Consider the following 26489-nt stretch of genomic DNA (forward strand, 5'->3'; position numbering starts at 1 on the left):
CTCCATAGTTTCACTTTTGTATTTTTGTTTTCCAAATTTTAGTTGTCTTAAAGTTTTACATAAAATTGTGAACTCATAAATTAGTTAAAAGCTTTTATTTTTATTTTTATTTTTGAGAGAGGTAGAGATAGAGTATGAGTGGGGGAGAGTCAGAGAGAGAGGGAAACACAGAATCTGAAGCAGGCTCCAGGCTCTGAGCTGTCAGCACCGAGCCCCACACGGGGTTTGAACTCATGAACTGTGAGATCATGACCTGAGATGAAGTCAGACGTTTAACTGATGAACCACCTGGGCACCTGTGAACTCATAATTTCAATTCAGCTTGATTTCTACACATCAAAGCAGGAATAGCTGAATTTCCTTTAGTGTTCAAAAAACAGTGTGAGTATCTGCACAACTGTAGGATTGTTCGCTACATGAAACCTGAAAGTATATTTTATAGGTAGGAAAAGTGAGACTCTAGTATTCTTAAGATGGTTAAGATACAGTTCATGGTATGAAGATAACCCTTTAGGAAGTTTGGTGTATGAGGTTTCCATCTACATGATAGTTTTATGTAAGTAGGAAACATAGCTTACTGTATTCAATGAATGAAGAAGAAGGACATTAAAAGGCAACTCGGGATAAAGAGGTTTGTGTAGAGGTAACATGCCTCTTTCAAAACTCTGAATATACTTGGGGCGCCTGGGTGGCTCAGTCGGTTGAGCGTATGACTTCGGCTCAGGTTATGATCTGATTTGTGGGTTTGAGCCTTGGATCGGGCTCTGTGTTGACAGCTCAGAGCCTGGAGCCTGCTTCAGATTCTGTGTCTCTCTTCTCTCCCAATTGTGCTCTGTTTCTCTCTCTCAAAAATAAATAATGTAAAAAAAATATACTAGAATTTAAGTGAGACATAGCATCTCTATATTTGTTTTAACCATTTATTTATTTCAGTTTTCTGCAACTCCTGACTCAGGTTACTAGGGCCAACAGGGTACAGTTCATTGGCACCTTCCTGACACCTTCCAGAAAATGAAGAGGTTTCCAGCCTGCTAATCTGGCTGAAAGCTTATCAAGGGAGACTTCTCATGAGCATCCACATGCACAAGGTGCAGACAACAAACTAGTATTGGGAGTGCAGGGACCAGGAGTGTGGGAGACCCATCAGCTTTGTATCATGGTACACATGTAAACATCCATAGAACCAATTAGCTTCAAAGTTCTGAATGGAAGGTTCATTTGTTGTGGCTGCTTGGGAGTCCTATCTCTTCCTCACAACAATTTTGAGAGACTGCGGATGTGGGCCATACAGAGGACCAAGCCTCTTCTAATTCACCTCTCAGGTAGCAATTTCACATGGAGTTTCCAGTTCTCAGTCACCATAAATGACTTCTGCCTTTTTTTTTTTTTTGTCTATGGTCTTCCTTGTGGCCTAATAGGGATATAACTTATAATAAGAATCATTAGGAAGAGGGATCTATAAAGTGGCTGAGGTTTTACTGCTCAGCATTACATTCTGATATAAAGGGAAATGTGGCTGCCTTTTTGGAGAGAATTCCTGGGTTCCTGGGTTTATGCCAAATCTCTGAGATCCCACTGAGGTGCTCAGTATCCAAAGAAGGAAGCAGACATATTTCTATCTAGAGAACAGGAAAACGTACATCATCGGTCATGAGTAACAAATCTTTTATTTCTGACTTATAATTTGCCACATATATAAAAAATAACTGACCCTCCATGAGCCACCTCTCTTCTGCCCTGATGCATTCTCTCCAGCCACACTACCCACTCCATTCCTTGATCCATCTCAATGACTCCTGCTATTTGTCTTCTTCCGGATACCTGGGTCCTCTTTCTCGCTCCTCTATTTATAAACCTTAATGACAACAAAACATTTCGAGGCTCACATTTTTTATCTGTAAAACTGGGATGAGGAGGAATAATGTCATTCGGTGACAAAACCGGAGTTTTCTACACATTCCCCAAAGAAGACTGGTTTGATAGTGACCTATGTATGAGTGCCTTTGTGAAGTCCAGGGGTCCAGCAGAGATATGTCAGCATACCTCTGGAGCAAAAGAAAAATCATATGAGACACACTGAAGAGAATAAGAGAAACAGCTTCATTTTACCCACATCACCCTTCCCCCAAGACAACAGAGCTCACTGCCAAGAGAAACCTTTTGGTTCAGGATTTCTGCATAGGGGAAAGTTGAGTATGTGGGTGAGTACCCAGCTTTCCCAGATGCGAAGAAGAGACCCACATTTTTCTCTATCCTGAATACTGAGTAGAAGGATGAGGACACAGCTTAGAGATTGCATCTAGGGCCCTGGGAGGGCATCGAAGGACATGGATTCTACCAGCTCTGTCACAGACTCCAACTATAGCCCATCCATAAGCCACTGGGGATGTCTCCCCTGCAGATCCCAACTGGCTACACAGGCAGCCTCAACACTCTGTGTGCCTCACACCCACATATTCCTTCCTCAGGGCCATCTCCCTGTTCATATTCCCAACAGATGGCTGGTAAGCACAAGGAAAGTAGGCCCAGGTATGCAGAACTGGAAAAAAATGCACAAACCTGAGCATTCAGCTCTGTCCTAGGGAAAGCAAACAGGAGGCTATCAGCACCTTGCCTGGCTTTGCAGCATCAAGAGAAGGCATACAACCTTCTTAATGATTACCACCAAGAAGGAACAAGAAAAGTGGAACAGTCACATCCATAGAAAAGATCTCATAAAGCCTCAGAATCCCTAATTGGGCTGACAGAGTGTATTTTTCCCAAAAGCCAGGCAGTAAAGAATGGAGGTGTTGATTGCTTCTTCAATGCAAAGACTGCACTGCAAAACTTCATGAGACATAAAAGTCAAGAAACCATGAGAGCACCAAAGGAACATGATAATTTTCCAATAACCCAACACTCAAAAATGGAGATTTTTTTTTGCTTAATAAAGATTCAATATAGTTGCTTTAAGGAAGCTCAGTGAACCACAAGAAAACACACATAGATGAGTCAATGAAATTAACAAAACAATACATGAAAAAATGAGAAATTTCACAGAAAGATAGAAACATAAAAAAGACACAAATAGAAACCAGGGGCTAAAGAATACAGTGAATGGAATGAAAAATCCAATACAAAGCATCAATAGAGAACTTGATCAAGCAGAAGAAAGAATCTGTGTTATCAAACAAGTCATTTGAAATGATCCAGTCAGAAGGGAAAAAAGAAAACAGAATGAAGAAAGATTATGTGAACTATAGGAAACCATTAAAAGATGTAATCTAGGGGCGCTTGGGTGGCTCAGTTTGTTAAAAGGCCAGCTTCTGCTCAGGTCATGATCTCACAGTTTGTGAGTTCAAGTCCCGCATCGGACTCTGTACTGACAGCTCAGAGCCTGGAGCCTGCTTCAGATTCTCTCTCTCTCTCTCTCTCTCTGTCCCTCCTCCATTTGTACTCTGTCTCTCTCTCTCAAGAATAAATAAACATTAAATAAATAAAAAAAAACTAATGGAGCTCATCACCAGTAGATCTGCCTTGCAATAAAAGCTAAAAGGAGTTCTTCCAACTGAAATGAAAGAACACCAATAAGCAACATATAAAATTATGAAAATATAAAACATACTGGTAAAAGTAAGTATAAAATCAAATTCACAATACTCTAGTACTGTAATATGATAGTGTGTTAAGCACTTAACTCCAGTATAAAAGTTAAAACAGGAGGATTAAAAATAGTTAATTTAATAATGAATACACAGTATAAAAAGAGGTATATTATGACACTAAAAACATAAAATGTGAGGGAGAGGAATAAAAGGGTAGAATTTTTATACACAACTGAAGTTACATTATCAATTTTTAATGGACTGGTATAGCTATAAGATTTTTTTTAATGTTTTATTTATTTTTGAGAGAGAGACAGTGTGAGTAGGGGAGGGTCAGAGACAGAAGGAGACACAGAATCCAAAGACAGGCTCCAGGCTCTGTGCTGTCAGAGCCTGATGCAGGGCTCAAACCCACGAACGGCAAGATCGTGAACTGAGCCGAAGCCAGATGCTCAACAGTCTGAGCCACCCAGGTGCCCAGATATAAGATGTTTTATGTAATCCTCATGGTAACAACAAAGCAAAAACCTACAAGAGACACACAAAAGATAAAGAAAAAGGGAATCAAAGCAAAGCACTGTGGAAAATCATCAACTCACAAAGAAGGACAGCAAGAAAGGAAATTATAAAATAGCCAGAAAACAATAAGATGGCCATGAAATTCCTTATTCATCAATAATTAGTATAAATGTAAATGGTTAAAGTAACCAATCAAAAGGCATCAGGTGGCTGAAAGGACAAAAACAAAACTCAGCTATATGTTGCTACTAAGAGATTCACTTTAAGGACACACTTCGACTCAGAGTGAAGGGATGGTAAAGATATTCCACGCAAATGGAAACCAAGAGAGCAGAGATCACAATATTTATATCAGACAAAATAAACTTTAAGTTAACAATCATAACAAGAGACAGTTGGTAATTATATAATGAATAATAAAGAGTTCAATTCATGAAGAGGATAAAACAATTATATATGAACCCAATATCAGAGCAGCTAAATATATTAAACAAGTCAAACAAATCTGAAGGGATATATACAATAATAATAGGAGACTTCGATACTCCATTTTCACCACTGGATAAATCATCCAGCTATAAAGTCAAAAATAAACACTGAACTTGAACTATAACCAAATGGATTAACAAACATAGAGAACATTCCATCCAACAGCAACAGAATACATATTCTTTTCAAGTACACCAGGAACATCCTCCAAGATGGATCATGTGTCAGGCCACAAACAGTTCTCAGCAAATTTAGGAAGACTGAAACTGTACCAAATATCTTTTCTGATGACAACAGTATGAAAATAGAAATCAATAACAGGAGAAAACCTGGAAATTTTACAAATATGTGAAAATTAAGCAAAATACTCCTATTTAACCAAAGGGTCAAAAAAAATCAGAAGAGTTCAAATGATATCTTAAAACAAATGAAACTGTAAACACAACATACCGAAATTTATGAGGTGCAGCAAAAGCAGTTCTAAGAGGAAGTTTATAGCAATAAACAGATACATGAAGAAAAAAAATCTCAAATAAACATCCTCACTCTACACATAGAGGAACTAATAAAAAAACTAAGCCCAAAGTTAGAAGGAAAAAATAAAAAAGATCAGAGAGAAATAAGTGAACTAGAGATCAGAAAATCAATAGAAAATACCAGCAAAATTGAGCCGGGTTTTTGAAAAGGGATGCAAAATTGACAAACTTTTAAGAAAAAAAATGACTGAAGACAAATCAAATCAGAAATGAAGGAAGAGACATCACCCCTGCTATCACAGAAATACAGAGAATCACAAGAGAGTGCTATGAACAATGATAGGCCATCAGTTACATAACCTGAAATGGATAAACGTGCAACCTACCAAGACTGAATCATGAAAAAATAGGAAATTTGAATTAGCCTCATTTTACAATGCCAGTATTAACCTGATATCAAAACCAGACCAGGAACACCACAGACAAAGAAAACGAGAAGTCAATATTCGTGCTGAATACAGACACAAAAATCCTCAACAAAATATTAGGAAACCAAATTAAACAGCATATTAAGATAATCATACACCATAATCAAATGGAATTCATCCCAGACATGGAAGCGTGTTCCAACATGTGCAAATCAATAAATGTGACACACCACCTTAGTAAAAATAAAAGAGAAAAATCATACGATCATTTCAACAGATGCAGAAAAAGCATTTCACAAAATTTAACATATTTTCATGATAAATATTCTCAACTAATTGGGTATAGAAAGAATTTATGTCAACATCTCAAAAGCCATATATGACAACCCCAAAGCATCAGATTAAACCATGAACAATTGAAAGCGTTTCTTCTAAGATCAGGAGTAAGACAAGAAAATCCAGTTTCACCAGTCCCATTCAACACAGTACTTGAAATAATAACTACAGCAGTTAGGCAAGAAAAAGAAAAAAAGGCATCCATGTTAGAAAGAAACAAGTAAATTTTTCCATTTGTAGATGACATAATCTTATGTATAGTAAACTTTACAGACTCCTACAAAAAACTTAGAACTCATCAACAAATTCAGTAAAGTTGCAGGATATAAAATCAACTTACAGAAATCAGCTCTTTTTTTAAGTTTATTTATTTTGAGAGAGAGAGTACGAGCAGGATAGGGGCAGAGACAGAGAGAGAAACCAAAGCAGGCTCCGCACTGTCAGTTCAGAGCCCTATGCAGTTCAGGAACCACAAGATCATGACCTGAGGCAAAACCAAGAGTCAGATGCTTTGATGATTAACCGTCTGAGCTACCTAGGCACCCCAGAAATCAGTTCTGTTTCTATATACTAACAAAGAACTATCTGAAAGAGAAATTAATAGAGCAATCTTATTTACAGTAGCATAAAAACAATAAAATACTTGGGATTAAATTTAAGTAAGGAGGTGAAAAACCTTTACACTGAACACTATTACACATCAATGAAAAGACTGAAGAAAATGAATAAATGGAAATATTGGATCAGATGAACTAATGCTGTTAAATGTCCATAATACCCAAGCCATCTATCAAAATTTGAAAACAATTTCTCACAAATTTTTCAAAATTCTAAAATTCAACTTAACTCCAAAAGACCCTCAATAGTCAAAGAAATCCTGAGAGAACAAAAAATGGAGGCATCCTAATTTCAAACTATATACAAAACTATGCTCATCAAAACAGTAGGGTATTTACATAAAAACAGACACACAGATGGAAGAAAATAGAGAGCCCAGAAATAAACCCATATAAGCATATTTGGTCAGTTAATTTTTCAATAATACACAGAGAAAATGATAGTTTCTTCAATAAATGGTGCTTGGAAAAACTGGTAGCCACATGTGAAGGAATAAAACTGGATCATTATCTAACACCAATGCACGAAATCAACTCAAAACATATGAAAGACTTGAAAGTAAAACCTGAAACCATAAAATACTAGAAGAAAACAAGGGGTTAAGATTCTTGATACTGGTCTTGGAAATGATTTTTTGGATTTGACACCAAAAACAAAGGAAAAATCAACCAGTGGGACTAAATGAAACTAAAAAGCTTATGTTCAGCATAGGCACTGAACAAAATAGAAAGGCAACCTACTAAATGGTAGGAAATAGAAAATATTTAAAAATCACACATCTGATAAGGGTTAACAAACAAAATATATAATGAATTCATATAACTCTACAGCAGGAAAAAAAAAGCTCATTAAAAAAGGGGCAGAGGAATTTTTTCCAAAGAAGAAATGCAAATGACCCAAAGGTACACATAAAGGTGCTCAACATTACTAATCATCAGGGAAATGCAAATGAAAACCAAAATGAGATACCATCTCACACCTGTTAGAATAGCTATTAACAAATAAAAGAGGATGTAGTAAAAAGAACATTCTTGTACTCTTGGTGAGAATGTAAATTTATGTAAACAGATGAAACTTCCTCAAGAAATTCTAAGTCGAACTACCATATGATCTAGCAATCTCCCTCTTGGGTATATATAAAAAGGAAATGAAACCATTATCTTGAAGACATATCTGCATCAATTCCAGCATGAATCACAGCAGCTAAAGTACACAGAAGCACTCTAAATGTCTGTCAATGAATGCATGGATGGAGAAAATGTGGTAAATATACACAAAAGAATATTATTCAGCCTTAAAACTTAAGAAAATCCTTCCATTTGTGACAACATGCAGAAAGGAGGGTGTTATACTAAGCAAAATAAGCCAGAGAAAGAAAGACATATATTGCATGGTATCATTTATGTGTGGAATTAAAAAAAAAAATGTTGAACTCATAAGACAGAAGCTACCAAAATGGTGGTTGCCAGAGCTTGGGGAGTGGGAAAAATAAGGAGAGTTTGGTAAACGTTTGGTAAAATTGTACGAAACATTTCTCAGGATCTAATGTATAACACAGTGACTATAGTTGATAACACTGTATTATATAATTGAAATTTGATAGGAGAATAGGACTTAAATGTTCTCATAAAAAATCAGGTAAATATATGGGTGATGATGTGTTAACTAACTCAAAGGAGAAATCTTTTCACAATGTAAATGTATATGAAATCATCACATTGTACACTTTAAATATCTTCTTATTTGCCAATTATACCTCAATAAAGCTGAAAAAAAAAAAACCCAGTATGGTACTGGCATAAAAACAGACACATAGACAAAATAGAACATAATTGACGGATCCAGAACAAATCAAGACGGATAAGGTCAACTAATATTTGATAAGGGAGCCAAGAATACTCAATGGTGAAAAGATAGTTTACACAGGTATACCTTGGAGATATTGCAGTTTAGTTCCAGAACAATGAAATAAAGCTAACAACATTAAAGCAAGGCGAGTATGGTTTTTGGTTTCCCAGTGCATATAAAAATTTTCTTGACAGTATACTGTAGGCTATTAAGTGTGCTATAGTATTGTGTCTAAAAAACAATGTACATATTTTAATTTAAAAATATTTTATTGCTGGGGTGCCTAGATGGCTCAGTCAATTAAGTGTCCAACTCTTGATTTTGGCTCAGATCATGATCTCATGGTCGTGAGATTGAGCCCTGTGTCCAGCTTTGTGCTGGGCATGGAACCTACTTGAGATTCTTTTTCCCTCTCCCTTTTCCCCTCCCCCAATGCCCCACCTGTGTGTTCTCTCTCAAATAAAAAATATTTTATTGCTAAAAATGATAATTATCTGAGCTTTCTAGTGAGACATGATCTTTTTGCTGGTGGAGGATCTTGCCTCAATATTAGTGACTGCTGACTAATCAGGGTGGTGCTTGCTGAAGGTTGGAATGGGTGGCTGTGACATTTCTAACATAAGGCAAAAATAGAGTTTGTTTCATCAATTGACTCTTCCTTTCATGAAGGAAGAATTTCCCTATGTGATGCTATCTGACCGGCTTTTGCCCAAAGAATTTCTTTTTCAAAATTAGAGTCAATCTATTCATCCCTATTGCTGCTGTATCAAGTTTATGTAATATTGTAAATGCTTTCTATTTGTTTCAACAATCTTTACAGCATTTTCACCAGGAGTAGATCCCATTTCAAGAAAACACTTTATTTTTAAATTTTTAAATAGTTTATTGTCAAATTGGTTTCCATATAACACCCAGTGCTCTTCCCCACAATATTTTTTAATTTTTTAACGTTTATTTACTTTCAAGAGACAGGTCACAAGCAAGAGAGGGGCCGAAAGAGATACAGATTCTGAAGCAGGCTCCACCCTCTGAGCTGTCAGCACAGAGCCCCATATGGGACTCAGATTCACAAACTGTGAGACCATGACCTGAGCTGAAGTCAGACGCCCAAACGACTGAGCTACCTGGAACCTCTAAAGAATTCACTTTCTTTGGGGCACCTGGGTGGCTCAGTCCGTTAAGCGTCTGACTTCCGTTCAAGTCATGATCTCACAGTCTGAGTTTGAGCCCTGCATTGGGCTCCGTGCTGCCAGCTCAGAGGGTGGAGCCTGCTTCCAGTTCTGTGACTCCCTCTCTCTCTGCCCCTCCCCCGCTCAAGCTCTGTCTCTCTCTGTCTCTCAAAAATGAATAAATGTTAAAAGATTTTTAAAAAACCATTCTCTTTGTTCATCCGTAAGAAGCAACTCTTCATCTGTGAAAGCTCTATCATCAGATTATAGCAATTCATTCATATCCTTAAGTTTCACTTCTAATTCTAGTTCTTTTGTTATTTTCACATCTACAGTTATTTTCTCCAGTCTTGAACTCCTCACAGTCATCCATGAGAGTTGGAATCAATTTCTTCCAAACTCTTGTTTATATTGATATTTTCACTTCTTCCCATAAACCACAAATGTTCTTAATGGCATCTAGAATGGTGAATCCTTCTCAGAAGGTTTTCAGTTTCCTTTGCCCAGATCCATCCTGAGATATCACTATCTATGACAGTGAGAGCCTTACAAAATGTATTTCTTAAATATTAAGACTTTAATGTCAAAATTACTCCTTGATCCATGGGCTGCAGAATGAATGCTGTGTTAGCAGGCATGAAAACAACATTAATCTCATTGCACATCTTCATCAACACTCTTGGGTGACCAGGTGCATTCTCAATGAGCAATAATATTTAAGGAATCTTAATTTCTGGACTGTAGGTCTCAAAAGTGAGCTTAACAGAATTTTACAATCATCCAGGCTTGATTCTTCCATTTATAGAACACAGGAAGAGTAGATTTAACATAATTCTTAAAAGCCCTAGAATTTTCAAAATGGTCTGAGCACTGACTTCAACTAAAAGTCAACAGCTGCATTAGCCCCTCACAAGACAGTCATCCTGTCTTTTGAAGCTTTGAATCCAGGAATTGAGTTTTTCTCTCTAGCTACCAAACTCCTGGAGGGCATCTTCTTCCAATAGAAGGCTATATCATCTACACTAAAAATCTGTTGTTTGGTGTTCTTATTTTCATTAATGATTTTAGCTAGGTCTTCCGGATAAGTTGTGGCAGCATCTACATCATCACTTACTTCATCTTGCACTTTCAAGTTATGAAGACAGCTTCTTTCCTTAAACCTTGTCAACCGATCTTTGTAGCTTCAAACGTGTCTTCTGCAGCTCCCTCATCTCACTTGGCCACTGTAGAATTTGAAGAGTAAGGACCTTGTTCTGTAGTAGGCTTTGGTTTAAGGGAAAATTGTGGCTGGTTTGATCTTAAATTCAGACCACTCAAACTTTGTCCAGTTCAGCAATAAGGATGTTTTGCTCTTTTATTCATGTGTTCACTGGAGTAGCACTTTTAATTTCCTTCAAGAGCCTTTCCTTTGCATTCACAACTTGGCTGTTTGGTGCAAGAGGCCTAGCTTTTGGCCTACTTCAGCTTTCAGCATGCCTTCCTCATTAAGTTTAATCATTTCTAGCTCTTAATTTAAAGTGAGAGATGTCTGACACTTCTTTCACCTGAACACTTAGAGGTCATTGTAGGGTTATTAACTGTCCTAATTTCAATACTGTTATGTCTCACTGAATAGAGAGACCAGAGGAGAGGGAGAGAAAAGGGGGGATGGCCTGTTGGTGGAGTACTTAGAACACAAAAAAATTACTCAATTAATGTTTGTCATATCCCAAAACAACTACAATAGTAACATCAGAGATCACCAGTCATAGATCACCATAATAAAGATAATAATAATTAAAGTTTGAAATATTGTGAGAATTACCAAAATGTGACAGTGACATGAAGTGAGCAAATGCTGTTGGAAAAATGGTGTTGATAGACTTTCTGGATACAGCATTGTCACAAACATTCAATTTGTAAAAAATGCAGTATCTGCAAAGCACAATGAAGTGAACTGCAGTAAAACACAGTGTGTCTGTGTACATTGTCTTAAAAGCTATTGTCAGATCAATTAAGCAAGAAAATTGGATAAAATCACCTAAATTAGAAAAGAAAAATAAACCTTTTTATACTTGGAGATGACATATTTTTAAAAATATAATTTAAATTGTCATTTTGGTTTCCATACAACACCCAATACTCATCCCAGCAAGTGCCCTACTCAATGCCCAGAGATGGCATAATCTTGTATAGAAAACCCTAAGGGCTCCACTGAAATATTATTATAATTAAGAAATGAGTTCTATAAAGTTTCAGTATTTATAATAAATGACATGAAATCAATTATATTTCTTTTTTATATAAATTTTTAAAAATATTTTATTTATTTTTGATACAGAGAGAACCAGAGCATGAGAGGGGGAGGGGCAGAGAGAGAAAGACACAGAACTGGAAGCAGGCTCCAGGCTCTGAGCTAGCTGTCAGCACAGAGCCTGATGCGGGACTCGAACCCACGAATGTCAGATCTGACCTGAGCCGAAGTCGGAGGCTTAACCGACTGAGCCACCCAGGTGCCCCAATTATATTTCTATAAACTTGCAGTGACCTGTTCTAAAATAAAAATAAGAAAATAATTATATTTATAATAGCATAAAAAATATTTAGGAATAAATTTTTAAAGATGCACAAATTCTGAAAATCAGAAATTATTGAAAAAATTAAAGAAAATATAAAGGAATGAAATTTTATAGATCTTTGTGATAAGAAGTCTTGATGTTATTAAGATGGAAATACTCCCTAATGTGACCTACAGATTCAAGTAATCTCTATCAGAATCACAGGTAGCTTTTTTGTAGAAACTGTTGAAGTGGCCCTAAAATTTATGTGGAAATGTCAGGTATCCAAAGTATACAAAACAATCTTGAAAAAAAATAAAGTTGGAGAACTCACTCTTCTTTTCTAAACTTCTACACACTAAAGCTACTGGTACTTAAGAAAGACAGACATAGATACATCAATGGAACAGAATGAGAATCCAGAAAAACACCCTTACATTTATGCCCAACTGAGTTTCAACAAGGATGCCAAAACAATTCAATGAAGGGAAAAAAAAACCAATCTCTTCAGTAAATGGTGTTGTACACCCACATGCATAAGAGTAAAGTTGGACCCCTACCTCACAGTATACACAAAAATTAACTTGAAAGTAATCAAATATCCAAACATAAGTCCCAAAGCACTATAAAGAAAATCAGAAGTATAAATCATTGGGACCCAGGATTAAGAAATGGCTTCTTAGACATGACACCTATAGCACAAACAAAAATAACAACAAAAATAGGTAAATTGGAGTACATCAAAATTTTAAATTTTTGTACTTTAATGGACATTAAGAAAGTAAAAAGACATCCTAAACAATGGGAGAAAAATATTTGCATATCTTATAAAGGGACTTAATCCAAAATGTGTAAAATCACTCACAATTCAGCAATAAAAAGACAAATTACACAGGTAAAAGTGGTGAAAGGATTTGATGACACTGTTCCTCAAAAAACATATACAGGTGGCCTAACACATAAAAACTTGTTCATCAAAATCAGTCATTAGGGACACGTAAATCAAAACCACAATGAGATATGTCTTCAAACCCACTAGGGTACCTATAATTAAAAAGACAGACAATAACTAGTGTTGACAAGAATACTGAGAAATTAGAACTCTCATACATTGCCGGTGTTAATGTAATATGTGTTAGCCACATAAAACAGTTTGCTGCTCCTCAGAAATTTAATCATAAAAATGCAAATAAACAACTAAACTAAAAAAATATATATTTTTTCTCTTTTGCTACCATCTTTTCTTTATTTCACTTTATCTCAGCTCTAATTTCATAATCTGATTACTTGGAATGCAATCTATTTAAGAATTACTCTTATATTCTGTAGTATATGTTTTTCCAAAACACATCTTTCTCTTATCATGATTGATGCTCATCTTGCATTTATGTTGTCATCTCCTATTTATTTCTTATTTTATTTTATCTTTTACATTTATTTATTTCTGAGAGAAAGAGAGAGACAGGGAGTGAACAGGGGAGGGGCAGAGAGAGAAAGAGACACAGAATTGGAAGCAGTCTCCAGGCTCTGAGCTAGTGATTCGCATAGAGCCAGATGTGGGGCTTGAACTCACAAACCGTGAGATCATGACCTGAGCCAAGGTCAGACGCTCAACAACAGACTGAGCCACCCAGGTGCCCCTTATTTTATTTTAATGTACCTGAATGAGAGTAAATCTTAAAATATTTGCTTCAAAACAATGTAATAAATTCTGTAATAGCTTAAGTGTGTTTATAAGCACTTAGAATCGTCCTCCTAAATTTTGAGCTGGTAGCATGGGTTTGTGCATTTATTTTGTAAGTTTAAATCTGTTACAACCTGAGGAAAACACAGCAAATAATGAAACTTTATTTAGGGCCAAAAAGAAAATTTTGAGTCCATATATTTTTATTTTAAGTTTGTTAGAATCACAGAACTAGAGATAGATGGCTTTCCAAACCTCAATTTAAAATTAAAATTTTATCTATTTTTATCCAGAAGAAAATGTTGTCATGTCCACCATAATATGTCTTGTCTTTCAACACTGGAGGGAAAGAGTCCATCTAATCATTGATTGATTCTGAACCTAAGGAATTAGGTGTATTAAATCAAGGGCCACATAGGAATGTGTATAACAGTTTACAGAGTTTATGATACTGGCATCAACTGGGCTTCTTGTATTCCTGAGATTATTGTTTTTAGTTTAGAGACAGTCTCTATAAAAAAAATCTAAATATTTTGGTTGAAACCAATAAAAATAATCAGTATGGGTGATGTTTATACCATTAAATAAAGAAAAATAAACCTGAAATTGAAGTTGATTCTTGTCTCAAACCAGATGTTTCTTTCATATTAGATTTTAGAGATAAAAAGAGAAATCTCTTCAATCTGCCACATCTTGAGCATTTATATAATCTAGATCATGGCTTTTTGTAATCTTCAACCCACAACACAATGGATGCAAACACCAGAGACAATATCCGATTGTCCACCTGGATTGGAATATCTGATTCAGGTATGGTAATGTGTTTCTCATTGGAGTGCCAAGAACATGAATATGATTGTTTCAAAATATAATGTATGTTATAGGAAAGCATTTTGACTTGGACTGTAGATTTAAATACTATACCTGTAACATTTAGATTTTTACATTTAATTTTAATTTTAATTTTGATTCTGGTAGTAAATTTACATTGTAAATAATATAACATTGTCATTTACTATTGTATTTCCTGCAAAGTCAATTTGAAAATAAGTACCTGCTTTACATGCATCCCAATGTTTATAGCTGCATTATCAACAATACCCAAAGTATGGAAAGAGCCCAAATGTCCAATGATGGATGAATGGATAAAGAAGATGTGTATACACACACACACACACACACACACACACACACACACACACACAATGGAGTATTACTTGGCAATCAAAAAGAATGAAATCTTGCCATTTGCAATTACGTGGATGGAACTAGAAAGTATTATGCTAAGTGAAATTAGTCAGAGAAAGATAAATAGATCATATGACTTCACTCATATGAGGACTTTAAGATGCAAAGCAGATGAATATAAGGGAAGGGAGACAAAAATAATATAAAAAGAGGGAGGGAGATGAAACATAAGAGACTCAAATATGGATAACAAAGGGTTACTGGAGGGGTTGTGGGAGGGCAGATGGGCTAAATGGGTAAGGGGCATTGAGGAATCTACCCCTGAAATCATTGTTGCACTATATGCTAACTCACTTGGATGTAAATTTTTAAAAAATGGGAAAAAAATAAGTACTTGCTTTTTAAAATCATGCTTAACAGGTTAAAAGTCATGCTTAACAGACTGAGTCACTCAGGTGCCCCCATGTGACAGGTCTCACACACCGACCAGAGGGTCCTGCCTCCTTTGAAATAACATTCACAGTGCACAGATGGTTGCATTGTGACTCTCTTCGTTCACATTTTCTTTTCTGCTTTATGTTTTCACATCTCCATACCCACTCTGTTACCCATCTTTTCAGATTTCTCATGCTCCAGAATTCAGATTGTTTTGTCATTTTTTATCTGTTTACACATTTCTGCAGACTGCCTTGCAAGCCCTTTAGTGATTCAGTGTTTGTAGAGAAACACAGTGAAGCTCTGGTAGTGAGGTCTCCCTCGCACACTCCCACGCTCCTTCCAGTGAGAAGCTGGGAAACACAACAGTAAAGACTCGAAAGGAATCAAAACCTTTGAGGCTAAGAGCTTCCACTTAGATGACCTTGACTCTATCACCACTATATTCATTAAACAAAATTTTAAGCTCTTCATGTGCATCTAATACCTGCTTCTGCTTCCATTGTTTCAAGCTCATTTGTATTTTTGTCTTTGTGGTAGTCGTGTTTGTCTTTGATAGCTACAAACTAAAAAGGTACTTTTATCAACAAGGTTTCTCAAAAACATTTCCAGAACTAGCTTTGAGGAAATTTAGATTGTTCCTGGCAGCAGCATTTGGATTAGTAATTGTATTTTCTCACTGTGATATTGGTCTTTGTAAATAATGAACATAGTGACTCTTTGGTTCATTATTATTTTTTTAGTATAACTGACACACAATATTATATGAATTTCAGATGTGTAACTTAGTGATTTGACAAGTTTGTACTTTGTGATACATTTACAAATGTAGCTACCATCTGTCCCGTTATACCCAACACTATTACAATATCATTGACTGTATTCCTTTCACTGTGCTTTTTATTCCTGTAACTTATTCATTTCATAACTGGAAACCTTTTTCTCCTACTCTCTTTCAGCTATTTTGCCCAACCCCCCCACACCCCACTTCCCTTGGGCAACCATTACTATTTTTCTCTATTTATAGGTCTGATTCTGCTTTTCATTTGTTTTTGGTTTTGTTCCTGTTTTCAGATTCCATTTATGAGTAGAATCATATGGCATTTGACTTTCTCAGACTGACTTATTTCACTTAGCATAATATCTTCTAGGTCCATCATGTTGTCTCAAATGGCACAGTTTCATCCTTTTTATGGCTGTGTAATATTTGGAAGTATCTAAATGTCCATCAATAGATGAATGGATTAAAAATGTATATAGAATGGATTAAAAATATATATATATACTACATTTTTAAAATCCATTCATCTATTGATGGACATTTAGATTGCTTCCAAATCTTGGCTAATGTAAATAACGCTGCAATAAGTATAAGGGTGCATATATATTGTTTTATTTTTAGTCTTGGTGCGACTGATGAGTTGGCAGGGAGTTGCAATCTGTCTCTTTCTTTTTTGCTTTTGTCTATTTGTAGGATTGCCAGATAAAATACAAGACACTCAGATACATTTGAATTTCAGATAAATATAATTTTTAGGTTAATGTTTCATGCATTATTTGGCATATACTTACAGTAATAATTATTTATTATTTAGCTGAAATTTGTATTTAACTGAGCATTCTGGTGTTTTTGCTCTGTTTTATTAAATCTGGCAACCCATCAATTTGGTTACAGAAAATTGCTTACAGCCTGTAAAGTCTTTTAGTCTTCACTATCTATCATATGGAATGGAAGACTTTGTCCCTACATCCTCTTCTTGCCAAAAGAGAGCACTGAAAAACTTTATCTGCTTGCATGATGGGCTTGGGTTTCTAGCTAAGATCTCTTTATAATTTAACTTGTAATTGTGCTTCTGATAAATGTCTAACAGTACCCGTAATTATTTAATATTCAATAAAAACATCTTTAGAGTAATTTTGTATGGGTGGCCAAAACCCCAAAACAAAACCACTTTACCCTTAGACTAATATACGACATTTGATAGAAAATAGAAAGATGTCAATAATGGGTCAATTACTTTAAATGTCCTAAATATAGGTATTAATGTATATGTGTATTGGTGGGTGATTTACATTTAATTTAATGACTTCATACTATCTATCTTTATTTTCTACTCTATTAGATAAATCAGTTACTAGTGTGTCAACGTTTTGACCTTCTGGAAGGTATGTGCCAAACATGCTGATATATTCATTCTTGTATATGTAACTAGTGCTGTAGTTAAGCCATTCCCTATAAATAAAGTGCTTCATGTGACTAGGGAATAATAAACCTTGAAATATGATGAGAATATATAGCAAGTCCATAGAAAATGATAAGATAGATACAATAGTACAGAGTACAATGATAAGATAAATACAATAGTACAAAGGTATTGGCTCCAGATCACTCCCGAAAATTCTAGTCTGCATTTTTAGTCTTGCTAAGCAGTAGGTCTATTTCCTAAAAGGGGTTTCCCATCCTAAATTCCTCAGACACAGGTATTTCAGAGAAGCAGTGATTTCAGATCCTTCAGGAATTCTGCTGAGAGAAGCAGAATCCAGGTAAGTTTCGGGCAGTTCAATTCCACTCCCAAGCCTGAGAACGTATTCTTTAGAATGCAACTATTTATCTCTATCTATTTGTTTCATTTACATGAGGCTATAATACACGTAAATAAAATTAAATCAGTGTTTAGTTAAAAAAATTATAACCATTGTGACTCTTTGTATACACATTAGAGAACCTAAGACTAAAATAGACATTCATGGTTTGCTTTTATTCATAAAAGCTTTTCAATTTTGGTATATTAAAAATGAATGTTTCCTTTGTTTTTTTTCCTGCTTCCCTGCATTGAAGAACTTATTTTATGAATGACCATTTATTCCAGAATCCCCACTGAATACCTATAATGAACAAGACACATGGTAGTCATTTGAGAAAATCAAAGAAGAGTCAGGCCTGGGCTTTCCCTGAAATGTGGATGAATATACTTAAATAAAATACATAGTATGGGATCATAAAATTAATGAGAGAAGGAAAAACCAATTGTGAGAATTCATAGGATAGAAACAGTCATAGTTTTAATTTATAATACTTATAATTTGAGTAGCCACAAAAATATCAAGAAAAACCTAACCATCTATGTTATAGGGAACTATAACCAGCATCAACATCATCTGGGAACATGTTGGAAATCAAGTTCCCAAGTTTCATCACAGACCTACTAAGTCACAAAATCTAGAGGTGGGGTTCAACTATCTGTGTTTTATCAAGCCCTCCAGATGGCTCTGATGCAGGCTAAAAATGTAAGAACTACTGCTCTAAATGATACATTCATATAATTTAAATTGTGCATTTATTTAAAAGAATGAGACAGCTCTACCAAATTGTCAGGAATGGCTCCAAGGTATATTGATAAGAATCAAAAGCAATTACAAAGTAGTGCATATAATAATGTGTTTGTGTATGTGTGTTCATTAAAATTTTTTTTGCATTTTAAAATTTGTGTCATGCATATATAATTCCTACTCATAAGAAGAAATTAAATTTAAAAGGCAGTCAAAATATTTTCATCAATGTTGAATCAGGATTTATCTTTGAACATTAAATAAAAATGAATAGCTTTCAAATATGTTTTTATAATATGAAAACAATTATGTTCATAGACCCACAAAAATCATTAAAAATGAGGAAATTCTGTAAATATCTGTTTCAAAGGTTAACATTAAAACACATGTTAAATGTATATTAGTGTAACATATACTTATTAAAAATACTCATTCAAAAACATCTGAAATTTTAATAAAAAGTAGGAAAAAATGTTATCCTTGTACAACTACTGATATATTTCCTTTGAAGGCTTTTAAAAAATATTCCTTTGATGAATTTTTTAAATCACTTTTAATCATTGTCCATGTAAGTTTTTTAGATTTATTCACTTAATAGTTTTTGGTTTTATTTATCTTAAAACCCAACATTTTTTTAAATTTCAAGTTTTTATTTAAATTCTACTTGGTTAACATATGTGGCAAATTGGTTTCAGATGTAGAATTTAGTGATTCATTACCTACATATAACACCCAGTGCTCACCACAACTAGTGCCCTCCTTAATACCCATTACCCACTTAGCCCAACCCCCCCACCCACTTGCCTCCATCAACCCTCAGTTTGTTTTCTATAGTTAAGAGTCTCTTATGGTTTGCTTCCCTCTTTCTTTTTGTTGCCCTTTCCCCTATGTTCATTTGTTTTGTTTCTTAAATTGCAATATGAGTGAAATCATATTGTATTTGTCTTTATCTGAGTGACTTATTTCACTAAGCATAATAAACTCTAGCTTCATCCATGTCATTGCAAATGTCAAGATTTTATTATTTTTCATGGCTGAGTAATATTACATTGTATACATATATCACATCTAGTTTATTCATTCATCAGTTGATAAACACTTAGGCTTTTTCCATAGTTGGGTTATTGGTGATAGTTCTGCCATAAGCATTGGGGTGCATGTGTGCCCCTTCAAGTCAGTATTTTTGTATCCTTTGAGTAAACACCTAAGGGTGCAATTGATGAGTCATAGGGTAGTTCAACTTTTAATGTTTTCAGGAACTTCCATACTTAAACCCAAAATTTTAAAAAGCAATACAATAATCCTCAAAGGGGATACTATTATTGCCTCTTGTTGGGTACTTACTATGTTTCCATTTTACTTTCCTAAGTAGAGCAGAAATGAACATTTGGTATAGAAAGCACTTTTTAAAAATTTAGGACTGTTTTGTCTATATGATCACAGAAGTAAAATTATTAGGACAAAAGATAATATTTCCATTTGCTTGCACAAGAGATGAATTTGATTATTTTTTTAATTAAAAAACTTTTTTAACCTTTATTTTTGAGAGACAGAGAGAATGTGAGGAGGGGAGGGGCAGAGAAAGAGGGAGACACAGAATCTGAAGCACACTTCAGGCTCTGAGCTGTCAGCCCAGAGCCCGACGCAGGGCTCGAACTCACCAACCGCGATATCCTGACCTGAGCTGAAGTGGGATGCTCAACTGACTGAGCCACCCAGGTGCCCCAAGATGAATCTATTATCTTATGTGGATAATATATGAGTGTTTACTGTCTCCTTCAATTAAGCATCAGTAAAATATTTTTTCTTGGGTTCTACTATCCAGATTAAAGACTGACTGCCTTTTTCATGTCCTCAGGAACAAAACATGAAGAGGAGTAAAATTTAACATAACTCAAAACATAATAGTAAAATGACAGTAAATAGGGTTAATTTCTCAGAAATTCCAAATGAGTTTTTTTTTAAAAAAAGCTGTATATGGAATTTTAGTAGTAAAGGGATCAGAGAGTAGCTAGCACAACTCTTTTAGTTTTTGTAAGGCAAAACTAAGATACCAGTGAAGATAAGTGACTTAGAACTAAGTAGTATATTACCAAACAGAAGTTGCATGTTTGAAGATAATTTAATAGGCAATTTACATGTCTCCTATCACTAATAAAACACCACATTGTTTCATTTTTAGTTCTCGGTTGTTTTGCAACTAGCAAAAAATATGAAATTATGAACAATCAAGGACAGAGAATTTATTTTGCAGAAGACAGAAGTAATTGTTTCCTGCGATATCTCTGTGGACCATCAAGACCTTTTACCATGACAATTTATGATCATGTAGGCCGTGATGTCATTACTATCAAAAGAACTCTAAGAAGTAGTTGTTGCTGGAGAAACTGCTCTGTACAAAAGGTCAGTAAATATTGTTTCTACATGATTTAGAATGTATTTGAATTCTTTCAAAAAAGCGTCAGCGCTGAGCAGTATGTTAAAGCACTGGGTTTGGCTACAAAGAATTTTCTGGAATGAACTATGTTAAAGAATTATGTATTTGTACCACATACCTGCAGAGTGAGAATAATACACAACACTGTAAATATTTTTCAGGCAATGAAGATCACAGATCTTTACATTTTTAAAAGTTTTCTATTCTAGGGGCCCTGGGTGGCTCAGTCAGTTAAGCGTCCACTTTGGCTCAGGTCATGGTCTCACAGTTCGTGGGTTTGAGCCCCGTGTCGGGCTCTGTGCTGATAGCTCAGAGCCTGGAGCCTGCTTCACATTCTGTGTCTCCTTCTCTCTCTGACCCTTCCCTATTCCCACTGTCTCTCTCTGTCTCTCAAAAATAAATAAAGAACATAAAAATTTTTTAAAACAAGAAGTTTTCTATTCTAAAATATTGTGGTTTTTATTTGCATTTCTCTGCATGCACTTCTTAGCCTTTGAATGGAGTGCCAACGGATTAAGGGCTATGAAGTCCTATCTCATTCTCAGCTGTGTTTCTCAGACTGGTCCTTTGAACTTTCACTGAGTGGGATCCCTTTCCTTCCTTTCTTGTTAGTGATATCAGGATTCCTAGGATCTCAGGAATATCTTGTTGTCACTTGTCTCAGTACATCTACCTGTATTTTGAGATGTTGAGCTATAATTTTTGCATCTACTTTTGATTAAGAATTTATCTTTTATTTTGTTTACCTATCATACTTGTCCTATCCTTTTCTATGAGAGTTTTGAGGAGATTCATAAACTTCATCACCATTGCCACATTCTTGACCTTAGCAGTCTCAGAAAACTTACACATGAAAAAGGAAAGAGAAGGAAGGAAGGAAGGAAGGAAAAAAGAAAGAAGGAAGAAAAAAGAAAACTGAAAGAAAGAAAAAAAGAAAGAAAGGAAAGAATAGAAAAGAAAAAAACAAAGAGAAAAGAAAAATGAGAAAAAAAGAAAGAAAGAAAAGAGAAAAAAGAGAAAGAAAGAAAAATACATTCTGGAGAAATAATGCCTCTCAAACTCTTGTTTTTTAGGCCACCTGTGTTCCTCTTCAAAGGGAACTAGTATTACAAGTTTAACTATTCTCCCAGCATTTTTCTATGAATATTTGTGTAATACATACATATGTATGGTATACATGTGTCTTTTCAACAAAACTGGCAGATATTCTATCACTTTTTAACACAAAACAATGTAACTTGAAGATTACATCTGTATGTATAGGCTTCTTCCAGACTTACAAAATGGTTGGATAATAACCCATCATTTAGATGGTACACCATAATTTTTACAACCAATCTCTGAACTGGGCTTTACATCACAATAAACATTAAGTGTTTTAGTGAATTCATACTTACATTTGCATGGAGGGATAAAAGTCCTTCACATAGTGATAACAGAATAGTTGTTGGTGTGATTGGGGTTTAACATAGTCCATGGGCATGGCAATTTAAAAAGTCTTCTTAATAAACACCTTAGAAATATAACTATCCCCCTTTTGCAAATGGAAAATGAATTTCAGAGACTCTAGAGACATGTCCACATTTCCTGTAGTAAATGTGCAGCAGCATCAGGTCTCAATTTGGGGGTTTCAATATCCAGGTCCTCGGTTTTTTCACTTGTGTCCATTCCCAAATATGGAGCATGCTTTAAACAAAGAAATTTCTGTTCACATATACAAAACACTAATGGGTAACATGTAACTAATTTGTTGCTTACAAATCAAAATAAATCTCATTCGATCAATCCTACAATTCTCAATCATTTGCAGCTAAAAGTTGAAGCTCCTCCTGGTGAAAAAATTGGATATGTGTATCAATCCTTTCACCCATTTTTGCCAATGTTTGCTATAAAAAATGAGAATAAGGAGGACGTAATGAAAATCAGAGGGCCATGTATGGTTTCCAGCTGTCTCAAGGATCTAAATTTTAATGTGAGTATTATATGTTCAAATTATAATCATGTTCAAATTGATTATTTGATTATTTTCTAATACATTAATAAATCAGATTAAAATAAGATAAAAACATGTTATCACGATGTTATACCTATTTGACTATTTAAACGAATTTTTTTTTCTGTTTCTTATTTATTTTTGAGAGACAGAGAGAGACAGCGTGAGCAGCGGAGGATCAGAGAGAGAGGGAGACACGGAATCTGAAACAGGTTCCAGGCTCTGAGCTAGCGGTCAGCACAGAGCCAGACACAGGGCTTGAACCTATGAACTGTGAGATCATGACCTGAGCCGAAGTCAGATGCTCAACCGACTGAGTCCCAATTTGACTATATTTTAAATTGATTTTCTAACACATAGTTTCCTTGCTTCATTGAGTCTTACACACTTATATGATTATAAGTCATCCTTATAAAAAATTTTTTAACATTTATTCACTTTTGAGAGAGAATATGAGCAGGGGAGGGGCAGAAGAAAGGGAGACACAGAATCAGAAGCAGACTTCAGGCTCTAAGCTGTCAGCACAGAGGCTGACGCAGGGCTCGAACTCAAGAACCACAAGACCATGACCTGAGCCAAAGTGGATGCTTAACTGAGCCACCCAGGTACCCCATAAGGCATCTTTTTAAATTTCAAGTATGTAGTTACTAAACAACAAGCATGGCATTTAATAGTTCAAGGAATATTAAAAGAGAAAATTGAGGGTTTTTTGCAATGAACAATGACATAATTGGGCATTAATTATAAATAATATATTCATGTTAATTTTTATAAAATTCTGAAACTGGGTTATGATACAATTTTGTTAATTGTTTATGTACTCTTGTTGGGATGAGCACTGGGTTTTATATGGAAACCAACTTGACAATAAACTATAATAAAAAATGTTTATGTGCTTACTGATGTATTTCTCAGATTATGGCCAATATTCAGATAATAATTTGGGAGGTTAATTACTAAAAATACTAAATATAGTTAACAAAATGAAGCAACTCACTACACATAGGAATGTTGCTTAAGAATCCATATTTAACTAAGCAATGGTTTGATAAAATATTTGATTTGAAAAAAGTACTGCTTTTTTAAAAAATTCTGAAATCATGTCTACCTGATTTTTTTTCCTTCTCTAGAATGATTTTAATTCAGTTTCGTGATACTTATTCTGATTGGCACCTGCATGTACTGATTAAGTAAAACATATTTAAGAAAATGAATTATGACAATAACATGGTTAGTTGAAAAACCTGAATAAAATGAGCACACAGGACTCTACTGTTTTGTATTTCAAGTTGAAAACCAATGGACCAGAGTGGCCTATGCATAGAACTCTAAAAGCCAAAGCGACAGTGTTTCATTATTAATGACATCAAAAAATAAAATGTTTCCCATGTATTGTTTTATATCTCACATGATATAATAAATCCTACTTTTTTCAGATATCATCAGAGCTTTCTCTAGTGTATAAAATACTTTCTCTTTCTTCTAAGTGTGAAACAAAGCCATTTTATAGCTGGCCTTCTTTGGGTGAGCTCTAAGAATGAGCAAGAAAGAGAAGTCACAATTCTGTGAAAAAGTCAATTTGTGAATGAATGTAGGTAGCCCTTTCAAGACGCTTGGTTACAAAGAAGAAGAAAGAGATAAAGGAGTAACTAGTTACAGGACCAGGGACTATGATAAGGGAAATAAGCCATTTATCTTGGGTACAAAATTACGAAAGCACCAAAAAACTTAATAATTAAGATAAATGATACTTGAATGTAATCTTTTTTAAAGAAAAAATTACTGCAAATCCATTATGAACAAATTTATAAACAAAAATTTAAGACAGAAACTGACTATGCACTTGTATGACTTACCTCACTGCTTTGCCCGTCCTGGGAGCAGAGAGAGGATAGGAAGGTATTTTTATGAAAGGTATATTCCAGCATGTTTTGAATATAAAAGAAAGGAGCCAAATGGGAGGGAAAGTGTGGAGAAACAGCAAAGGTTAAATATTTGATGAATCCTGTTTCTTACTTGGTATGGGGCCTAATACACATGTAGGAAATAAGCCTCAAACGGGCACAGAAATAGCCTATTCATCAGTCATCATAAAAGGACGTAAGGATTGTTGGTACGGATACAATACTGCCTGTGTCCACTTATAAGTAGATATTTCTCTTTCTCTGTCTCTGTCTCTCTGTAATAATTAGCATTACAAAATACTAATGTAAATGTATTTTCCTTATGACTTGCTTAATAACATTTTCTCTTCTCTAGCTTACTTTCTTGTAAAACTATAGTATAGGAAAGGCACCAGTGGCTGCTCAGTCAGTTGAGCAACTCTTGATTGCAGCACAAGTCATGATCCCAAGGTCATGGGATTGTACCCCATGTCAGGCTCTGCACTGAGCATGGAGCCTGCTTAATGGTCTCTCTCTCTTATGGGACACCTGGGTGGCTCAGTCAGTTGAGCGTACGACTTCAGGTCAGGTCATGATCTTGCAGTTGGTGGGTTTGAGCCCCGTGTCGAACCTGGAGCCTGCATCAGATTCTGTGTCTCCCTCTCTCTCTGCCCCTCCCCCACTAGCACTCTGTCTATCTCTCAAAATTGATAATCATTAAAAAAAGTCTCTCTCTTTCTCTCTCTGCTCTACTCCCCCACATGTGTACTCTCTTCCTAAAATAAAAAAATACAATATATGATAAATATAATATACAAAATACATGTTAATTGACTGTTTATGTTATTAGATGACTTTCTAGGAATTAGTCAGTTCCTGTCCAGTAGTTTCTATTTTCTTTGCAATGTAAAATATAAGACATTAGGCTAAGGATGAAGAAGAGTGGCATTGTCAGTTAGTTTGAAAACCCTGGAGAAATTTTGACAAAGTTATACAAAACCCTTCCATATTTTTCTTTCCCCAAATTCCTTAACATTACTTACAAGGCTATGTAGGATCCATCTCTGCATACTTCTCTTCTCCTACTCATTTTCTACAACTCGCTCCATCCCTCACTTTGCTCCAGCCCCTCCAAACTCAGGGCCTTTTCGTGTATTGTTGACTCCCTGTAGGATGCTGTCACTCTCTCTACTCCTCTGATCACTAATTTCTACTGATCTCTAAATCTCAACTTAAACGGTGCTTTGCCTAAGAGGCTTCCTGTAAAATTACCACCTCCCCCATTCTTTTCGCCTCCCAACTGTATTTCATTACATCAGCCTACCTTTTCCTCCATGGAATTCATTACCAGACAACTAGTAGGAATTATCACAGATAAATGTATTGTCTTACATAAATATTGTCTTATACAAATGTCTCTTATATTGAGAGATAAATATTAGTTGGCATGAGAAGTGATGCTCTAGTGAATTTAGATGAGTAGGGAGAAAAGGGGATGAGAAAGGGTAGAGGAATTCAGAGAATTAAGATCTCTT

The 26489-nt window shown here is 35.1% G+C and overlaps 1 protein-coding gene across 3 annotated transcripts in view; it reads left to right on the top strand.

The window, feature by feature from the left end:
* The first annotated feature begins 1257 nt into the window (after positions 1–1257).
* The window catches only part of LOC115292164 (phospholipid scramblase 1-like), a 30735-nt gene continuing 5503 nt past the window's right edge, over positions 1258–26489 (top strand). For 2 of the 3 annotated variants that reach the window (XM_029940095.1, XM_029940096.1), the window contains exons 1-5: positions 1258–1322; positions 14340–14498; positions 17435–17477; positions 20824–21044; positions 22889–23050. In XM_029940095.1, the coding sequence (XP_029795955.1) occupies positions 14406–14498; positions 17435–17477; positions 20824–21044; positions 22889–23050 (519 nt within the window). In that variant the 5' untranslated portion in view covers positions 1258–1322; positions 14340–14405. The remainder of the gene's footprint in view (positions 1323–14339; positions 14499–17434; positions 17478–20823; positions 21045–22888; positions 23051–26489) is intronic. The other variant, XM_029940097.1, reaches the window with a different exon arrangement.

The sequence above is a fragment of the Suricata suricatta genome, chromosome 5 (genome assembly GCF_006229205.1).
Source record: "Suricata suricatta isolate VVHF042 chromosome 5, meerkat_22Aug2017_6uvM2_HiC, whole genome shotgun sequence".
In the NCBI taxonomy this organism is placed as follows: Eukaryota; Metazoa; Chordata; class Mammalia; order Carnivora; family Herpestidae; genus Suricata; species Suricata suricatta.